The 18,934-nt window shown below is 31.3% G+C and overlaps 2 protein-coding genes across 3 annotated transcripts in view; both read right to left on the reverse strand.

Annotated features, from left to right (window-relative positions):
- Positions 1-272: 272 nt before the first annotated feature.
- On the reverse strand, positions 273-9,430 carry LOC107443968 (uncharacterized). Its single transcript, XM_016057997.3, has 6 exons — positions 8,673-9,430; positions 7,862-7,908; positions 6,732-6,839; positions 4,850-4,894; positions 3,663-3,707; positions 273-397 (listed from the first exon to the last, which is right to left on the reverse strand). Exons 1-6 carry the CDS (start codon positions 8,776-8,778, stop codon positions 338-340), a joined length of 411 nt encoding a protein of 136 aa, XP_015913483.1. The 5' UTR covers positions 8,779-9,430; the 3' UTR covers positions 273-337.
- A 5,198-nt stretch (positions 9,431-14,628) lies between these two features.
- The window catches only part of LOC107440235 (MAP kinase kinase 4), a 47,556-nt gene continuing 43,250 nt past the window's right edge, over positions 14,629-18,934 (reverse strand). The window contains exon 12 of one of the 2 annotated variants that reach the window (XM_043053164.2): positions 14,629-17,895. In XM_043053164.2, coding sequence (XP_042909098.1) covers positions 17,809-17,895 — 87 coding nt within the window. In that variant the 3' untranslated portion in view covers positions 14,629-17,808. The remainder of the gene's footprint in view (positions 17,896-18,934) is intronic. The other variant, XM_043053165.2, reaches the window with a different exon arrangement.

Genomic DNA, 18,934 nt, shown 5'->3' on the forward strand with positions numbered 1-18,934 from the left:
AGGATAAATATTCAAAGGTGAGACTGAGGGTGCTGAAGTTCACTAAGATCAAAATTTCATTTCGAATGTCCTGTGTATGATGAGGGACGTACAAGTTGTAATGAAAATTTTATAATAAAAGATATTAAGAAATGCGGTTTTATGCAAACTCTTAAGTAAATTGCTGCTTTCTGTAAACTCGCTTCCTATTAAATGTCTTCCATCAATGCAAAAAAAAAAATATTCTTAATTAATTAAAAACACACTTTTCAACCCTAAAAGCGAACTATGAATTGGCAATCAAGTCAATGAATGTTTATTTGAGACCAAGATAAATAATACATTTGCATGTGGTATATTAAATCATACCCATTGCCTTTTTAAGTATGCAGTCTTCCACCATAAACATCATGCAAGCCTGAAAATAGTCAACAATTTATTAAATTCGTTATTATTTAATTAAAATCAAACACATTGTTTCTAAACATTCACTATAGAGTGCAAAACATTCATAGTAAAAAAATAATAACTCTCATGGGTCATTATTTTGACACACACACATACTGTCCATGTGGCCATATATTATTAGACTCACTCTAAGATTTTAGGTAAAATCTTAATGACTCAGGTGATACTCTATACAACTTTATTGTTTCCACGAGACTGAAACCAGTTTGTACTTATTTATGTTCGTGTATTAATGGGTTAAATAAGACGATATAGAATATAAATTCGACGATAGAATAAATGAGACGATATATTATATAAATATAGAATATTTGTTATATCAAGCATTACACTATTAGTCTATTGCAATAATTAAATCAATTGATGAGACTCACTTCAGTCTTTTAATAATGATATGTTTTGCACGAGTTTAGAGGCAATACTTTTATATTTAAACATACGTGTCATGGGGTTTTATTGGGGAGATTTTTGTTACATACTTCCTATTTGTATTTATTTTTAACGTATTGCATTACAATGTTAACCAGTTGATACAGGAGCGCAAACAAATGCAAACTAGTTTCATCCCAGTAAAAACAGCTGCCTAGTATCACCTGATCATTATCATTTTACATAGAATCTTATAGTGAGTCTAATAATATAGCCATGGACTGTACAATACGTAAATGGCAAATTGTCTAGAGTTCTCTTATCTACTGAGGCAACACTTTGCTAGATCTTCGAATATGAAAGACTGCATAAAGTGATAAAGTAAAAAAAAAAAATTAGAACTATAACCGTAGAAACTATAACAGTAGAACACATTTTGAGGTTGAAAGTTTTGAGGAGTTTATTCAGACTTTTAAATGGTCTCAAGTGAAATTTTAAATTCAGTTCATTTTTGGTTTATTTTTTAGCTGAATATTAAACACGGCCTTTATTTTTTAGTCAAAATGAATAATTGAGCTTTTTTGAGTGAAGGGAATGTGACTTTGAAGTGGATTTTATTTTTAAAAGTTTTTCTGTGAATAAAATTTATTTCCATTCTTTTTTTTCCACTCTAAGAAACTTTCGTTTTTAAAGATTAAGTTAGAAAATTCACGCACTCATGTTGCCAGGAAAGAAAAAATTATTTCTTTTCAAAAGTAAATGTTTTCACTGTACTTTGACAATTGTGAAAAAAACGAAAAAAAAGAAAATCTCATTTAAGTAAGTATTGTAAATCCCTTAAAAGGGAACTCGATAAAGAAATGGATAGAGTTTAAATATCTTTTTAGGTCCAATAGATGTGAATCCCAATTTTGTCCTACATTGCAAGTCTGTAAGGGTCCTATATTCTATAGAATGGTCCTACAATAGCTTTCAATACAAGACCTGTAGTGGGGTGTCTATAGTTTGTAATATGGGTCGTAGATTGGCTTTGAATATTGGGCCCATATTAATTCTTATATATCGGCCCAATTAGACCCATATTAATTCTTATAGGTAAGGCTTCCATACATCCAGTAGAGTGTCTATAGAGCCATTGTGGGTCCCATATAGACACCTCACTATGGGTCCATTCGGTGCATGTTCTGGTAGAACCTATGTTGAGACAATTTTGAGCCTGACTGGTGCTGATATAAAATGGTTGCTAGGGTATGTATAGCCTAGGTTCGATATTCTCATGGAATGACACCGAAAATGGTGGCAATTACTTCAGACCGTTTTATAAGACACAAAGAAACAAGGATAGTTTGTAATGTGGTGAGACCAGTGGCGTACGCAAGGGAGGGGTTTAAACACCCCCCTTGACCTCAGACAAAATGTCAAAAATAAAAATTTTAGTAGAAATTGTGCGAACTATTATTTTTTAAGACTATATAATTTTATTTGCCTTATGCCTACTTTTTTTTTCTCATGGTATTTCTCAGAATAATGAGAAAAAAAACATTTACTATAATAGGGTTGTACTTTTGAAACCAAATTCACGTGATACTGTTACGGACCGTGAATCAAATTTTANTATAGTTTTCGAGACTGGCTGTCATTCGCGAGGTCTTTACGCGATGATTCTGGAATCCTAGACGTTCTGTCGTCTTTGAGACAATTCGAAAATTTTGGAGATGCGGTGAAAAATTATATAAAAGGGGGAACGGAGTACAGTGGAGTTAGTTAGTCAGACTAAGAGTTATCTCTGCCGCTTGTCTTTCGGAGCTTGTCGCTAAATCTGTTTTGATTTATCTCAACAAAAAGTTTCTTCAATCGCCGAAACCCGTCGTCGCCACTATTTCGACTAGTGAAGAAATCAGTAACAATACCATTGGAGATACAGCGCTCGTTGAAGTTATTCATCCCAGCTCGAAACTTTGAGATTGTAGCATAGCGGATATTTCTGTGCCAATATATATAGATATACTAGTGGGCTGCACCCCCTGCTCGCTAACGCTCGCCAACCCCCGAAAATTGCTACGCAATCTTATATGGTTTGCTTCGCGTACCAAGATCGCTTCGCTCGCTACTAACTTAGGTACATTGCAAATGCACACAATGCTAAGAATTCAAAACAATTATTCAAANGCGTACGCCACTGGGTGAGACACCTAAAATGTTTTTTTTACTACCTAGTAACTGTCATCCTGTTTTTCGTTCGGTAACACTAATTTGTAATTATAATAAGTTATAATACACATAAGAATCAGTAAAGTTACACTATAAAGCAAGAATCATGCATTTAGGATGCATGAGTACAAGATTTTTTAAAAATAAAATTAGTTTATCAATCAAACATGCACATAGAAAATATTAATATGAATTCGCTTCACAAACCGAAGTGGTTTAAAATGAAATGATATAAAAATTGTTTAATATAGTTCACAGTTATAAAAATATAATGACCCCTATGACACAACTAAATCCATACCCTATTTTAACGACACACTTTTGTTCCAGTGGATAGGGGGAAATAGTGGTGGGGGAATTCTCGCCAACTCTTTACTTGCAGCAAACTACTATTACTACAAAGAGCGCCACCTTGGGACACCTTTCGGAAACGAAAATAACTCATTTATAGTGTCCGTGAGTTGGGTGGTTATAATTGTTTTTCAAAATGACCTCTCAACATGGAGTAGTCATCCTCCATTAAGTTTTACAATTATAACTTTACATAGAGATGGGGCAACGACAAAGAAAGTGTTTCGCATTTAGGAGGCGATTACGGTAGCAGAGAGAGAGAAGAAAAAAGCGGTTAAACCTACCCTAGCTTCAGCTAATCCTTTTTTCTGCTCAAAAGTGTGATCACTCTAAAACATACAACAAATGAATGTATTTTTTAAAAAAATATTAATACATTATTATTCTAATATGAATACGATTAAAATTAATAGAAGAAATGAAATGATTATACATAAAATGTGTTCTTTGCGTCTCATAAAACAAGACTCCTGAATATATAAAAATAGTTTGTTTTTTTTTATTCCCCACCTAATTCGCAACTTTTCATCAAAATGTCCTCGGTGACATTATTAAACTTTTCTCTTAGAAATGTAATTAATGGAAATTCAGAAACGAGCAACATCTGGAAACTGCAAAATATGCCAGTTCTTCTAAACCTACAGTTTTAGAAAAAGGAAGACTTTCTAATACTGATTAAAAAAAAAAACTGATTATAAATTGCAGTCCAGTGGTCGGAAAAACTACATTATTCTTTTCCTTCTGAGAAATCGAATTTTAAAGAAGCCGTCTATTTATAAATCTATTTATCAGGAGCTATTCGACCGATTTCACTCACATTTCGTAATTTGCCATGCAAAATGACATACTTTAAAATGACGTCAAAAAAATTGTATACCTTACTATTCAAAAATTTCTCGACTGTTAAATAAAATAATAAGCATTTACTAAAAGTTATTTTTTGCATGGGATTATCTTTGGGTAAACGAATTTTATAATTGTATGTAAAAAATTTTAAATTCGCTCAAAAAGTTCTCGAGATATAACGATGCATGCAAAAAATAAAATTAACGCGAAGGGGTCCGAACTTAGGATAACTCTATTGACCCAACTAGGGTGACACCGTTTCCAAGATGGCGGCTATCTTCTATATTTGGGGGGGGGGCAGGAATCTGAATTCGTTGGGGGGGGGGAAGAAGAAGATAGTACGTTTATTCCGAGAAACACATTTTTGCGCCTGATCGAACATAATCGAAACTTAAAATATCGTCTGCACACATTCATGAACATATTTGAGTTCATCCCCTCGAACCATTCAGATTGAGTCCCAGAACGTGAAGAACTGATCCATAGATCAAAAGGTATTCAGAATTTTTTTTTTAATGTGCCTTGTTTAATCGCGTGTTTGATCAAAGTGATTCATGATTATTCAAAAAACTGAAAAAATAATCATAAAATAGAAATGATTTGATATATAATGAGTGACACTTACTTCTCCTTCATTTTTTATTCTTTTTTCATAATAATACAAGGAGGCCTGTATAAACAATAAAGGAGTATTAAACACAATAGTTCTGTCACAAAGAAAGTACATCAACTTCTTATAAATAACCTACATTTTCATCAGGATTTTTTTTTTTCAAGAGAAGTAACAAAATGATGCTTCAGTCAACCATTTAGGAAATATGAATAAAATATGTGTTTACAAACAAATCAAATATATTCTAAGAAATATTACGGTAGTCTATAAAAAGTGAAGCCGCGCGATAGACTCAGAAAATGTATAAGCGATCACTTTTAACGGAAAAAAAATGGCCTCAACATCTTGGATTTTGGGTTACATTTCTGATTTCCGTTTTCTTCACTTCTACTTTCTTACCTTTGTTTTATTATTATTTGATTTGCTTCATCTCTCGATGATCATTCGAATCGGGTCTCGATTTCATTTCTCGATGATCACCCCCCCCCCCTCACAGGAGAGGAACATCCATTACTTTCACACGAAGCAGGGACCGATCAAAACAAATTCAGGCAAAAGGCACACTTAATTTTCTGGGCCCTTTACAAAATGTTTTGAAATTAAATTACTGAAGAATAGTGTTAACAATAAAAAATAAACTATTGAACTGCATGATTTAAGAAAAACATTCCGAGAGATTTTAAAAGCAGACAATTGAAGATTATTTTTCGAAGGTGAAGTCTACATATGAAAGCAAAATATAATGCAACGAAACAATATTTTGTCAAAATAAAAATAGCTTGGTGACCACAAACAGTTGATAATACTGATTTTTTGTTATAAGTCACTGATTAGCTGAATTATTTTTATTGTAAGCTGTGATTATTTTTTTGCTTAGTACTTAAACCAACACAAAGCTAGCCCACCCTTCATTAGATAGAACGATAAGGTATGCTAATATATTAAGGTTATTCATTATAATTTTTATCAATATTTCAACACATAAAAAATATCCAAAAGAGCCGAAATTATATCTACTCATAGAAAATTAAAAACACATTTAAATAATAATTTTATTTAGATATAACACATTTTAAAAAATTTAAATTCATATCATTCCATTTTTTGAGACAAACTGTTTCTTTCAGTATTTAAAAAATAGTAATATTGAGGACTTTTTACAAATTTTTGAGGCCCTCTGAAATTGTGGGGCCTAGGTGATAATCAGGTCCTGACACGAAGGCTACTTTGTACTGGGCTACTAAAAGAAAAATGGCCGATCAGGCTGACTCCTAGACGCAGGGGGGGGNCGGGGGGGGGGGGGAGATCACTTAAGAGGACTCTATACCGTGGAAGAAAATTTTCGTCACAAATTCTCTTTCTTCTTCATGACTCATTTAAGAAAGAAGTGAGTTCAAACAAACCTAGAGAGAAGTGAACCATGAAGCTTCAAATACGGAAAAGAACATTTTTAAAATATGCAAATGAAAATATATTACGATAACGCAACGTTCTCATCATTTGTTTGCATTTTAATAATTTGGAGTATTTTTTTTTTCAGCAGTTGAAACTTCATGACAGGTCTCTCTTTTAAATTAATAAAAGAAGGAGAAACAGAATTTTCTTCCGCGGTATCTCTTAGCAGAACTTTCGACGAAAAACTTGAAACGCGTTTTTTGTAACCATTTTTATTAAAATATACTTTCGTAACTATTCACGAGGCTTGAAATACTGTTTTTCATCTTCNAGGAGAAACAGAATTTTCTTCCGCGGTATCTCTTAGCAGAACTTTCGACGAAAAACTTGAAACGCGTTTTTTGTAACCATTTTTATTAAAATATACTTTTGTAACAATTCACGAGGCTTGAAATACGGTTTTTCTTCTCCTGAAATAATAAAAAATAAAAAAATTTACCTCCTTTCCTTTTTCTTCCTCTTCGCAACATTTCTCTAATAGAGTCTTCATGTTGGTCACGTGGTCTGGAAAATACTCACCGAAAGCCAACAACACAAAATCTATGTCCTGAAAAGAATGGATCGTCATTTGTTAAAAACCTGTAAATGGAAAAAAAATTTCGACTTCCAATGTTCATTTGAGTTATTTAAATTTTTTGAGAAAAAATATGCTTTAAAAAAAAGCTCCTTTTAAGAGATGGGAAAGATGACACACAGTTTGACTACCATCATCTCAATTCACATCTCTAATTTTTAACTTTACTACCTTCTTAAAAAGAATTGCCTGGACATTAAAACATTGAAATATTTAAGAATAAACTATTAAACTTTTTTTTAAAAAAAATCAACTAGTCAAATAATATTAAAAAAGTTGAATAGCTTTCAGTTTTTGCATGATAATAGTGTAGCAATATACAGCTAAAACAATTTAATAGTTCAGTAGCTTTAAAGGTGGTAAATTTTACCAATCATTAAAACTTGTAAAACATACTATAGAATACTTTGTATGTTGATATGAACTATTCACTTTTATTACCTCTCTATTCTTCCAAGTTTAAACTTTTCGCTGCCTACATGAGAAAAGAATTTTCATTCAGAAAAAATTTGTAGTTTAATAAAATTGAATTTTGCAACCTTGTAAGAGAAATATATAGATAGATCTGCCGAGAGATGAACAAAACATATAATATTACAACCTCGAATAAAGGATACGAACTTACGACTATAATGAAACCTATCTATGTTAAGTGAAACGCTTATATTGCTCATAAAATGTATGGAATTTCTCGTCTCGCGTTGGCAACGAAAAGAAGAAAACACTACGCTAGACAGAAATGAAAAGTTAAAACTGAACTGTTTTTATAAACAAACGTAATCATAAACTATAATCTTGTTTCAATTATGTTAATCAATTGGTTCAAGGAAGATAATTGTTTAGAGATACATTTTATGAAAACTCATATAAGAATCTTTTCATCTTCGAATTTACGACTTTTTTATTTTAAGAAATGAGATGGAAACACCTCTTGTATTCTTTCTTAAAGGAGCATGATTTTCGATAAAATTTGGAAGATTAAAATAAACTTTTACCGACTGCACCATCTTTTCAGCACAGAAAACTGTCTTTGTTATCCCTCCTGCAAAGAAACATATTAATTTATTTTATATATATATATATATATATAATGCAATATAATAAAATATTCATAAGGGGTAGTATTAATAATGACAGCGAACTGTACTATGCTTTTGCTTTGTGAGGTTAACACTCACTGTCAAATGACGTTTATCTAGCTTAAGAGTTTGATTGTCTTTTTTAATTTTTGTTTTAGTCATCCTGGAGTTTCAATCGGTTCAGTTTTTATTTTCGTTTCTTTTTTTTCAATCTTATCGGTTCAAAGATTTTAATGACTCATTCCCTTGCTTAGAGATCAAAGGCCGAATGGCGAGACCTCAACATTTGGCTTTTATTCGACGCTTATCTCGGACTCTGGTCAAATTCGGATTCAAATTCTTCAGGCTCGGACCTTCGAACTCATATCCAATCTCTACAAGATGCTGTATTTATTGTATGGGTGCACAAAAATAGGCAAATACTGAGAATGAGTCATTGATTTCATAATTTTCATGTGGGGTGGCAAAATCTCTTACAATTTTTTTAATGCATAAGCAATTTGTCCGTTCTAAAGCTCGGATAATTCTCCAAGGCACAATGGTACATACAATTTAAAATTATAGTTTTTTCTTTTCGAGTTCAAATGTGTCCCATCACTAAGATGGGTAGCGATTTATGGGCTGAAAAGTGGTAAAATGTAGATGAATCGTTGGATACGTTGCAATAATATAGAAATACCTTGTGTAGAGGACTATTTAAACAGATAAAGATGGGTAAGAACATTACCTTTCTCTTTACATACAATGTGTTGTAAGCAGAAGGCAAAATCACCCGCAGTACTCACTGGAGTTCCAAATGCGAATAAAATTCCGATTAAATAAAATAAGAGCATATCTTATTTTTTCTTCACTCTGAAATATCTCTATGTTGTAAGCAGGATCTTTTAAAAGTGCTTTTATAAATTCGAAAAATCACGTCATTGGAAGAACTCACAATACAAAAAATAGATGTTTACAATAATTGCGTTTCTTCCTAAATGCTTTTTTTTCTTTTCTTTTTTTAATCACGGAAATTTATCAACAAAAAACCGAAAATAGTGAGAGCAAAGGAATAAAATATCATGACGTGATACAAATAGAAAGAATAATTCAAAGTAAAGAAATTTTATTTGCAAAAAACGCGAAGAGCTTAAAAAACAAACATAGGAAACGATTGATTCTGAAATAAAACGAAGATAAACTAAAGTTGATTCAGGATCTTAAAAACAAATATAGCTTGTATAAAATGGAAGATGCGTGTTGATGCAATATGCACACCAATCAAAATGCAGACAAAAAGAGAGGGGAAAACTATTGAGGAAGTATCAAAAAGACTATTAAATTGAAAATATCGTGCCATTAAAGTGTGAATTCTCCGACACGGAACGGTTCCTTTGGAACACGCTCTAAATTCCTTCTACATTTAAAAAGTTGACAAATCGTTTGACAGATCACATCATTTCTAATTTAGCGCATGCTCAGTTGGACGATATAGCAATGAGGGAAAGAAAAGGTTTCGATTCATCAAAATTACAATATAAATAAATGATGTTTAAAAATGTAAATATGATTAAAATTTTGCTTAATATTATTGAAAAACAGAATCGGAAGTTCATCCGTCATATCAATCGTAAATGAAATAAACACCACGAGTCATCTAACAGACCGTGAGCGATAAAAGAATAATAAAAAAATTATTAAATTTTCTTTTAACCCTATTATATTAAGTATGAGTGCTATTGCCCGGTATACCCTTCACTGTTTTTTTAATTACAGAAATGTTTTTTTGTTAAAGGTTACTCCCCGGTATATCCTGCACCGATGTTTTAAGGTTAAATGCAAGTATTTATATTCTTGTCCTGACTTCACTATTTCAATTCTATAATCAGATCTAGCTGTAAGAAATCTTAATAAATTAATACCAGCCATCGTGTGCTGACAATAAATGGCGATACATCCAAACTCATGCGTCGCAAAAAGAGACACAAGGAGATGCTTTTCAATCAAATAATTCCACTTGTTAACCAAGCTGACTATGTGGGGGCTTCTTGTAGAGCCTGACTAAGGCAAGGGGCCCCCTAAATCGAATGGAAAGTTTATTTTACGTTTCCTTCTTTAAAGAACTATTTTTAAACAAAATATCAATTCAGTGTAAAAGCTGTCAGTTTTATGTTAGATTCTTCATTCATCTGTCGTAGGAACACAATCTATATCTCGTAAATCCATGTCTTTCCAAGACGGAATTCAGCTAAATTTTCGCTATGACGATGGACACATTGGGCCACTCAGAAGCCTGTATTTTTTACATATCGCAAAAAGCGATATGTTTACAAAAATACAGACTTTTGATTCACTTTAATATCGTCATTGCGAAAATTGAGCTGAATTCCGCTCTTATGTCAGTAAGGATATGAATTTTTCGCGGCTAGATGACTAAGTTAACAATCAGAAAACTGCATCTGGCATGATGGACATAGAATTGTCAGAAAATCAATAAAATGGACAGAACGATATTTCGTCTGACCATAGCTATTGTAGGTTCTAGTCAATCTTTTTGTTATCTATAATGAGGTGAAAAATTTAAATACACCTTCATAAAGTTCGGTTCTTCGTTACTCTAAAGTAGAGAAACAGAGAGGTGCCGAAGTCGGGCCTTGGTTTCTTGATGAAAAACCAGAAGGGGAAAAAAAAATGCAATAGGGTCATCCAAAGAAAAATTCCATTCTCTCTCAGTTGTTCAAAATTATGCAGCCTTCAGAAAATAAAATCATTGAGGAAAAAAAGAAGCCATCTGGATAATATAACTGCTTGAAACCTGCCAAAACAATCGAAAATATTTCTACCCTTTTGTCCACTTAAGAATGAAGAGTTCGTGACATAAAATGGTCACATAGAATTCACCTTTCTTCAACGATTCTTTTTGACTTTTTATTTTACTTAAAGTACAATTTTAAAGTGATATGAACTAAGACGAATTTCGGTCTGCATTATTTTCGGGCAAGATTTTTTTTCTTTCTGTGTCTGTATCAACAATAAGGATCCGTTGCTTGTAAATGGTAAGTTATTTTTAGAAAAATTATTCTGTTTCCAAATAGAATTTTTGTTTTGTTTCAAAAACCAGTTCAGTTGTTTCTTTGTTTTGCATCTTATGTTTAAGCAATATTTCTATAATGAAGGGTTCCCATGATGTGTCTAGTTAAGAATTGTAGTCGATTTAAAGTATTGATAATTATAATTTTTTATATATACATTCTATTGTATTTCCTGAGGAGTATTGAATATATTTTAAATTTTTATCAAAGCAAAGGATTTATAAATATGGATGGGTTTTTTTTAAAAAAAAAAAATTTAATACAAGTTTTTAATTTTTTCTCTCTCTCTCTTGATTCGGAAATATGTTATTAAAATTTTGTATTATATGTTATTAAAATTGAGATATTCTTAGGTGCATCCATTCTACATATTGTTATATCTCGTGAAATACTGTACTCAGAGATGAAATGTTATAATTCATTTTAGTATTTTTTTTTGTGATTCTTTATTCAAAATTTCATGACGTGTAAAATATTTGAATTCTTTTTTTCTCTTAAAATTATTTTGAATTTGTAAATACCTTTTAAGAACTGGTAAAATGTACACATTAAAAATGAATGTTGAAACTCATATCAATGCCTCACATAATTTCAGGAAATGATACAAATCTTCAAAATTTAAATGAAGTAAAATTAGAAACACATATTGATGTTAGAGGTGTTTCATTTACAGCTTGGCTCAAACATTATCAAAAACAAAACACGGATAATACATCTTGAATAACTTATGAAAATTGAATGACTTTCGAAGGTGGTCAGCTAATGAAAATTTAATGACTTTCGATGAAAGTCTTTTTTTTTCTAACGAACATCATCATTTCGTCCCACCGACTAGGATTTCAAAAAGTAGAGTTGGGTTGAAACAATGAGGGACCCTCAAAATGAAACATTTTTGATATGACCTCCGTTTTACTTCAAAATAAAGTGTCAAAATGTGGTGACAACCTCACTAGCAAAACCATTTATTCAGCTCAGTTAATAAAAATAGTAATAAGTAACCGCGACCCACCATCAAAAAATAGACCCAGAGATTTCATTAAGGAAAGTGACACATTTCATAAAAAATAAATAACAAACAAGTCATTTTGGTACGCGCGCTCTTAGGGGCCGTTCAAAAAGAACGTACACAAAAATGGAGAAATTTTAAACCCCTCCCCCCTTCGTACATAAGGTCTTACTCCCCCCCTTAGAGTACGTACATTTTATTAGTCTACCCCCCTTTTTCATAAAAATTAAAATAATTATGTTTTAAATAAAATTAAATATTTACTTAAGGAGTGTGTAGGATAAAGCCAAATTTAAATTTGGTGTATGTTTATAAAGTACGTATTTGTATAATACCTCCCCATCGTACAAAGCCGTACATAATAGCAAATCCCCCCCCCCTTCGGGATGTACGTACTTTTTGAACGGCCCCTTAAGCGAAATATCTTCTTGCAACAAACGAAAATTTCATTTAAAAAAGCAAAGCTAGAAATGAAAATTTACGATTACATATTTTTTGCACAGTTAATAATGAGTGGTTTCAGTTGTGACTTGAGTGCAATTTTTTTATGGTAAAAAATACATTCATTTTTTTTTATGAGGGGTACACGAAAACATTTAGAAAGGGTACACAAAAGTCATACGTTGTGGAAGCGCTGCTATCATTCTACCGTGCAATAGAAATATTAAACACAAAAAATTAGAAATTGAAACTTTTTATGATAAGCGACTTACTGCGATATTTTTTCTTTTCAAAAATTCTTTTTCTGAAATTATTATAGTGCAACGTTCCTAGTATTAGCAATAGAAAGAAAGTCATCATCTATCGTGAAGCGTTGTTAATTCAATTGCACGGGAGTGCTATCGTAACCAATAACAGAATGGTGAAATAAAAAGAAAGACTGTGTATTCAAATAACATTTTAATAAATAAATAATTACAATATGGCAATGTACAAAATTTGTTTTTTTAATTCAATAAAAATATATGAGATGAGATAAATAGAAGATTCAAGAGAAAGATATATTCATAGAATGAAGCTTATTGAGTGAATATTTTTACAAATGTATTTTTCAAATAACATTCTCTAAAGTAAGTGTTGTTGCTTCAAATAGAAAAATAAAATGTGACAACAAATTTATTTTTCATTTTGTACTAGTATTTTATCCTTACACTAGGAGCAACAAATGAATATATCTGACGAATAATAATTTAGACCAATCAGAGTAAAGTGGGATTTTGATAGATATCAAATGTCTGTTCATGTGTCAAACATCCCATTTTTGCTTCAGAATGAATTCAATTACTATTTGCCAGATCTTCAACTTTTCTGTTTTAACAAGAATTCTAAAACTATAGAGTAAAGGCAGTGGTTATAAAATGCAATATCATAATGTAGAAGTTTAAATGTAGTCGACACAACTTAAGTAACATGTTACACGTTTGTGGGCAGGTGAAAAAAAAGCAAGTCCCACTTATGTCATGAAATAAGATGGTGGTACAAATTCCAGGAGAGCTAAAAAAAAAAAAGGAAATGCATGCCTAAGTGGCTTTGCCATTTATTTTAATAATAACCTTATGGAAAATAATATTTAAAAAAAAAAACTTACAAATAGTTATCTATAAGACCATTCAGTTTTAGAATTAAAATAGTCTCAATTAAATTTCCGTCGCTTCCTTCATGAAGAGTTAAACATACAAGTGTGAATCCTTTTTTAATGTCTCTTTTTTTAAAGTTATTATTGAATAAATAAGTTATTTACTGTTAGTGTCAATCTCTGAAGATATTACTGCACACAACAATCTAGTTCTATCCAACAAACTATTAAAATGACCATTATTATCAAACCACAGAAGGCTCTTTTCTTGTAACAGAAATTGTTGTTTAAGATGGCCATAAAATTTATCAAAGATTAAGCAGATTTCTTATGGTAAAGTATTTTACAATGTCTCACATATCAAAGAGGCTTAAAGTAACTGAATATTTTTTGACGTGGGAGGTGTGTACACAAAATTGTAAGACAAAAATCAACTAACCTCATTTAATGAATGTTTGCTGTGTTACCGCAACTTTATTTTCCCAGTATTTCTCATACCAACTACCTTTAAATAATAATGGTCCGAAAGTATTTTAACTCTACTTCCCCTCCAGTATAAATACAATTATAAGATAAATTATAATTACATAATAGTTAAAAATGTGGGTGTGATAAGCATAAGAACAATATAAATAATAAATTTTTTTTTCTTCATGCGATACTTATGGCATTTGATCAAGTAAAATAGTCAGGCTACTTATATTGCGGCATTGGTTCATTAAGGATTAATATTGAAAATATCTACTTAAACAGTAAGGGAATCATGATTAACTGTTTATTAATATATATATATATATGAATTGGTAGCTGTTGCCATGTCTTAATGTGGGCTGTTGCCATGTCTGATGTGTATTTTATGTTTGTACTCTTTTCTGTATTTTTTTTGATTTTAATAAACATTTACCCGTATGCCCTAAATAAGGGCGGGTCAGGGTAAATTCTTCCATATATATATAGATAAAAGAGGGAGTACATAGAACTGATATTATGTTTCAGTATATCTTATAATTCATTTATACAGAGTTAAATATTTCTTTTTTTTTTGTTGAGAAAATGTTTGGTTGAGACTTATATGAAAAAATATTTACGTTAGAAATATTTTGGTAAGCACTTCCATTGAAATAAAAATATTAAAAAAGAAACTTATCTTTTTCATTAACTTTCAACTATGATGAAACTAATCTATATACAAAAAATTTCAATTAAAATTATATTATTTTGCCCAGAAACAAATGAGCAGTTAAAAACAAATTTAAGATGGAGCTCAATGTTTCATTCAATAAATAAAAAGTAATAAATCTGTTTTTTTCTTCCTTTTTTTTAAAAATAAAATTAAAGTGACCGGAGAATGAATGAATTAGGAAACTTCATAATATTGAGGCTCTGATATCAAACATTTGACAGGAGTTTTAACATTAATGCTTAAGTGTTTGCTCTGAGGAAGGTCAGGGCACACCTAGGGCTGTTGTGCCAGTGAAGAAAAGAATATATACAAGGTATCTGCTACATTTTAGATTTTCAAATTCGTGACTCAACGAAGTTACTATTTTCTTCGACAAAAACACAACAATAAATTTATAAAAGCATTATAATAACATTAGTTGAAATGATAGGTATAACCAAAACTGTTATACTCTGCATTTTCATATTTATAGATTTTAAAAACAGAGTAAAGAAAGAGTGGAAGCAATAAAATAGCTGGAAAAAAATACAAAAGCAAATAATCTTTTTTTCTTTTTGGAGAATTATATTCTTCAGATACTTTTCTTGTTGATCAGAAAAGAAAGAAATACTCCGGATTTTTCTGTTCTCATTTCGAAATAAAAAAAATTCACCAATGACTGGCTTACTTTAGCTAGAATTTGATATAGATAAAATTAAAAAAAAAATAATTAAAAAAATTCTGAAATCAGAGAAGTTTTTTCTTTCATTTTTTGAAAGAACACCATAATTTTTAAAGAACATGATAAAAAAATTTTATATTTTAATAAAATATGACTGTGAGCGGGGATTTTGTAACCAATTCAGATATTCGGAACACCATGAAATTGGGGTGGGGGAGGGAATTCCATTTTTAAAAAAAATCATGACAAATTTTGTTCCAACTTCATGGTTCACAACCTAATTTCATGACTTTCCATGATTTCTCATGACTTTCCAGGTGCACAGATACCCTGTATATATGTTTAAAACCCTTGTCAAAAAATAAAGTATCCAAATTGAGCACTAATGTGTATAGTTTGTCTACAGAAAGAACTCCCCTTGCTACAAAGTCTAAGGCTGTCTGCTACAATGGAAACAAGAACTTTGACTCGCCGACTTCAAAGCCTACCTTAAATATTGACTGAACAGCCTTACTTGAAATAGTTAAACATAGTTACTGAAACTGTGAATGGTGAGGGGAGTTCTTTAAATAGACAGCAGGATGTGAGGAAGGCATTAAAAAGCACTTATTCAATCATGTTTCCTCCTTCAAAGAGATAGGTGTTTTCAGTCCTGCTTACCTCAGTAGTCATTTGTTAAACTTCGATTCCTCACCTTTCACGACTACACCTTTTTAAAATTCACTTCGGAACATAAACGACATATTCCTTCTTTTGAGCAAACTAGTATGATTCTTTATTTTTTTTAAATCCTAGAATTCGGTAAACGAAAAGCTCTCAATTTACTTTTTAGTGAAATAAATAAATAATAATCAAATGTAAAAATTTTGGTTTGGAACGAATAGTTTAATGACTATGAAGCTAAAATAGTTTACCCTTGTACTAATGGGTTCATGTCCTCTTTGTTCAGAATGTGGGTCTTAAATTGCCTCATTCGCTCACTCGATGAAGGGTAAAATAACATCCCTTCATGTATAGCTCATTCGCTTGTCCATTCTGAATCTCATAAAAATTATTGTTCAAGTTTTAAAAATGCATCCCAGTATTAAAAAAAAACACTTTTAACGGCAAATGAAGTGATTTTTAGAACTGAGAAATTTACAATCGTGATTTAGTATCGTTTAAGCATCCTTTTTTGCTTCTTAAAAAAAAATGTTTCATTCGTGAATGACATTATTTTAAAGGAAAAAAAGTCGAATGAAAAGTTGGAGAGAATGTGGAATGACAAAAAGTTTTTGTGAAGGGCGGACTTCAAACACTGCTGTTAATGAACTGTTATGGATTCACTTTATATGTTTGCTGTTTTATCAAGTTATAAAGATTTTCATAGTCACACGTTTTGTTTTATCGTTTTACAACCGAACGTGACCCACTCTAACTCGATAAAATAAATGTAATCAATGATCCATTCGATACAAAGATAATTTGTATTTCAAAAGTGGATAGGTGGCAGTTCACAAAATCATTTCAGGCTTTCCATGCGTATCTGCCTGAATTGAATAACCCGATAACTACATAAATATTTAACCTTACTCCCACAGCCTTTGATTGACGCACAAATATAACACTCACTCAGCATCCTATAATATTTCAAGTTTTAAAAAAGCAATTTCTCGCGATTGCTTTTATCGAGAAAATTAATATCCATTTGCATTTCTGGTTTTTCTCATCTATTGAAAATTTTTTCAAAAATTTTTAACCCATGATCTGGCAAATTAAGAAAAAGTAAAATTTTGTAGTTAAAAAAAAATTTTTTTTTCATGGTGTAAAATGCTTCAAATGAGAGTCTAATCTGACCTAAATGACAAATAAAGAACTATCAGATCTTACTAAAAACAATACAATAGTATTTGGATAGAGACAGGATCAGGTGCTCCTAACAAGATAAATGCACTCCATAAAATAGCTAACTATTAAAAAACAATAAAAATGCTTTTTTTTTCTCTTTATATATAAAATCATTTTTATATAGATTCTAAGTTTGCTTGAGAATGACAATTTTCACAATTTAATCTATAATTATCATTATTAAGGATCAATAAGTAGATTTAAATAAATTTCTAGCTATGAATCATCTATTAATTCCTGAGTCACAATTTCTGAAGACATTTACAGTTTTCTAGACTAATCAGCAAAATAGAAGTCTGTACACTTCCAATACAGTCTTTTCCCTGTTCTTATCTTCTATTAAAATTAAATTTTTTCTTTCTTTTTTTTAAAAAAAAAAGATATAACATAATCTTTCTCTTGATTTTTAGTTTCTATCCTTTCTCAATTTTGAGTAAAGTCCATTCGTTTATAGAAATGAAGTCTTGAAATATCAGAGACTAGCTACTAACTCTGCCAATAACACGCTCCACGTATTCGGCGAGGTCGACTGTTTCTCGTTCGGAGCGTAACACGAACGGATGCTCCTGAAAAAGAAATATTTAGATAGTTAGGACATGAAAAAATAAATAGGCAAAATGTTCCACACTAAACTGCCCTTAATGCATAGATTTAAAATCCTTATAAAAATTAAGACAAAGAAAGTCCACACACTAGAACTCACAAATATGAACTTATATATAAAAAAAAAAAGCAATATTAAAACCTAAGAAAGTCACTGTTGAGGAAAATAATTTTATTTTATAACCGTAGCCGATCGGACGACGCGTGTTCGACTCCGCAGTCTCGTCATTTCGAATCCAACCCAGAAGACGACGGAACTCCTGTATCAAAAATTGGAAAAAATTTGCTTTCGTGGAAGACCATGAGAACCTCCCACAGTTCACAACGTCAAGGGGACTACTGTGGTCGGTGCAAGCCGGATGCGGAATTTGTATTGACTGGGATTCGAATCCGGTTCACCTCATTGGAAGACGAACACTCTATCCCCAGAGCCATCGTGGCCCTACCCATCAAATGTGAAAAAATGAGTTCCGTTAGAGCTTTACTAAACTAACGTTAAAAGTAGCTGCCAGAAATCGCTACTGTTTTTTGTATCGCACTACACTAGGTTATAAAAAAGTAGTACAATACACTACAAGAATGAGTAAAGACTACATTAGTTTCACCTACTGCTAGAGCGGTACTTCTGACCACCGCTGCTGATATTGAATTCGTATCGATCAGCCGTTTCTGGAAGGCGAACCCTCTATCAGGGCTCCGAGGAAAATAATTGTAAAGAATATCGAAGCCTATTTGATTTCAGGTTGAAACTTTTAACCCACTGACATAAAAAAGTTTTATTTTAATCTGTAGTTGCAAAGACATTAGAATAGATAGGGAAATAATGTATTGAGGAGAAACCCTGTGGTTCAAGGTATTTCTTTTAATTTCCATTTATTTCTTCCTGGTTTTCAACAGATTTTGGTCTTCCACAACTGTAATGTGTCAGATTTTGATAGGCTCCCAATGTGTTTTTTCTTTATCTTACTTTTTAAAAGAATGTTAAAGGTGATCTTTAAAACA

The sequence above is a fragment of the Parasteatoda tepidariorum genome, chromosome 6 (genome assembly GCF_043381705.1).
Source record: "Parasteatoda tepidariorum isolate YZ-2023 chromosome 6, CAS_Ptep_4.0, whole genome shotgun sequence".
Taxonomy (NCBI): domain Eukaryota; kingdom Metazoa; phylum Arthropoda; class Arachnida; order Araneae; family Theridiidae; genus Parasteatoda; species Parasteatoda tepidariorum.

Excerpts from the sequence above, each read along its gene's own strand:
- LOC107443968 (XM_016057997.3), bottom strand. The coding sequence starts at position 8,778 with ATGCTCTTATTTTATTTAATCGGAATTTTATTCGCATTTGGAACTCCA. Across the intron at positions 4,895-6,731 it reads AGGAAGAAAAAGGAAAGGAG|GCCTCCTTGTATTATTATGA; the intron begins GTAAATTTTTTT and ends TTGTTTATACAG. Across the intron at positions 3,708-4,849 it reads GAATAAAAAATGAAGGAGAA|AGTGATCACACTTTTGAGCA; the intron begins GTAAGTGTCACT and ends TGTATGTTTTAG.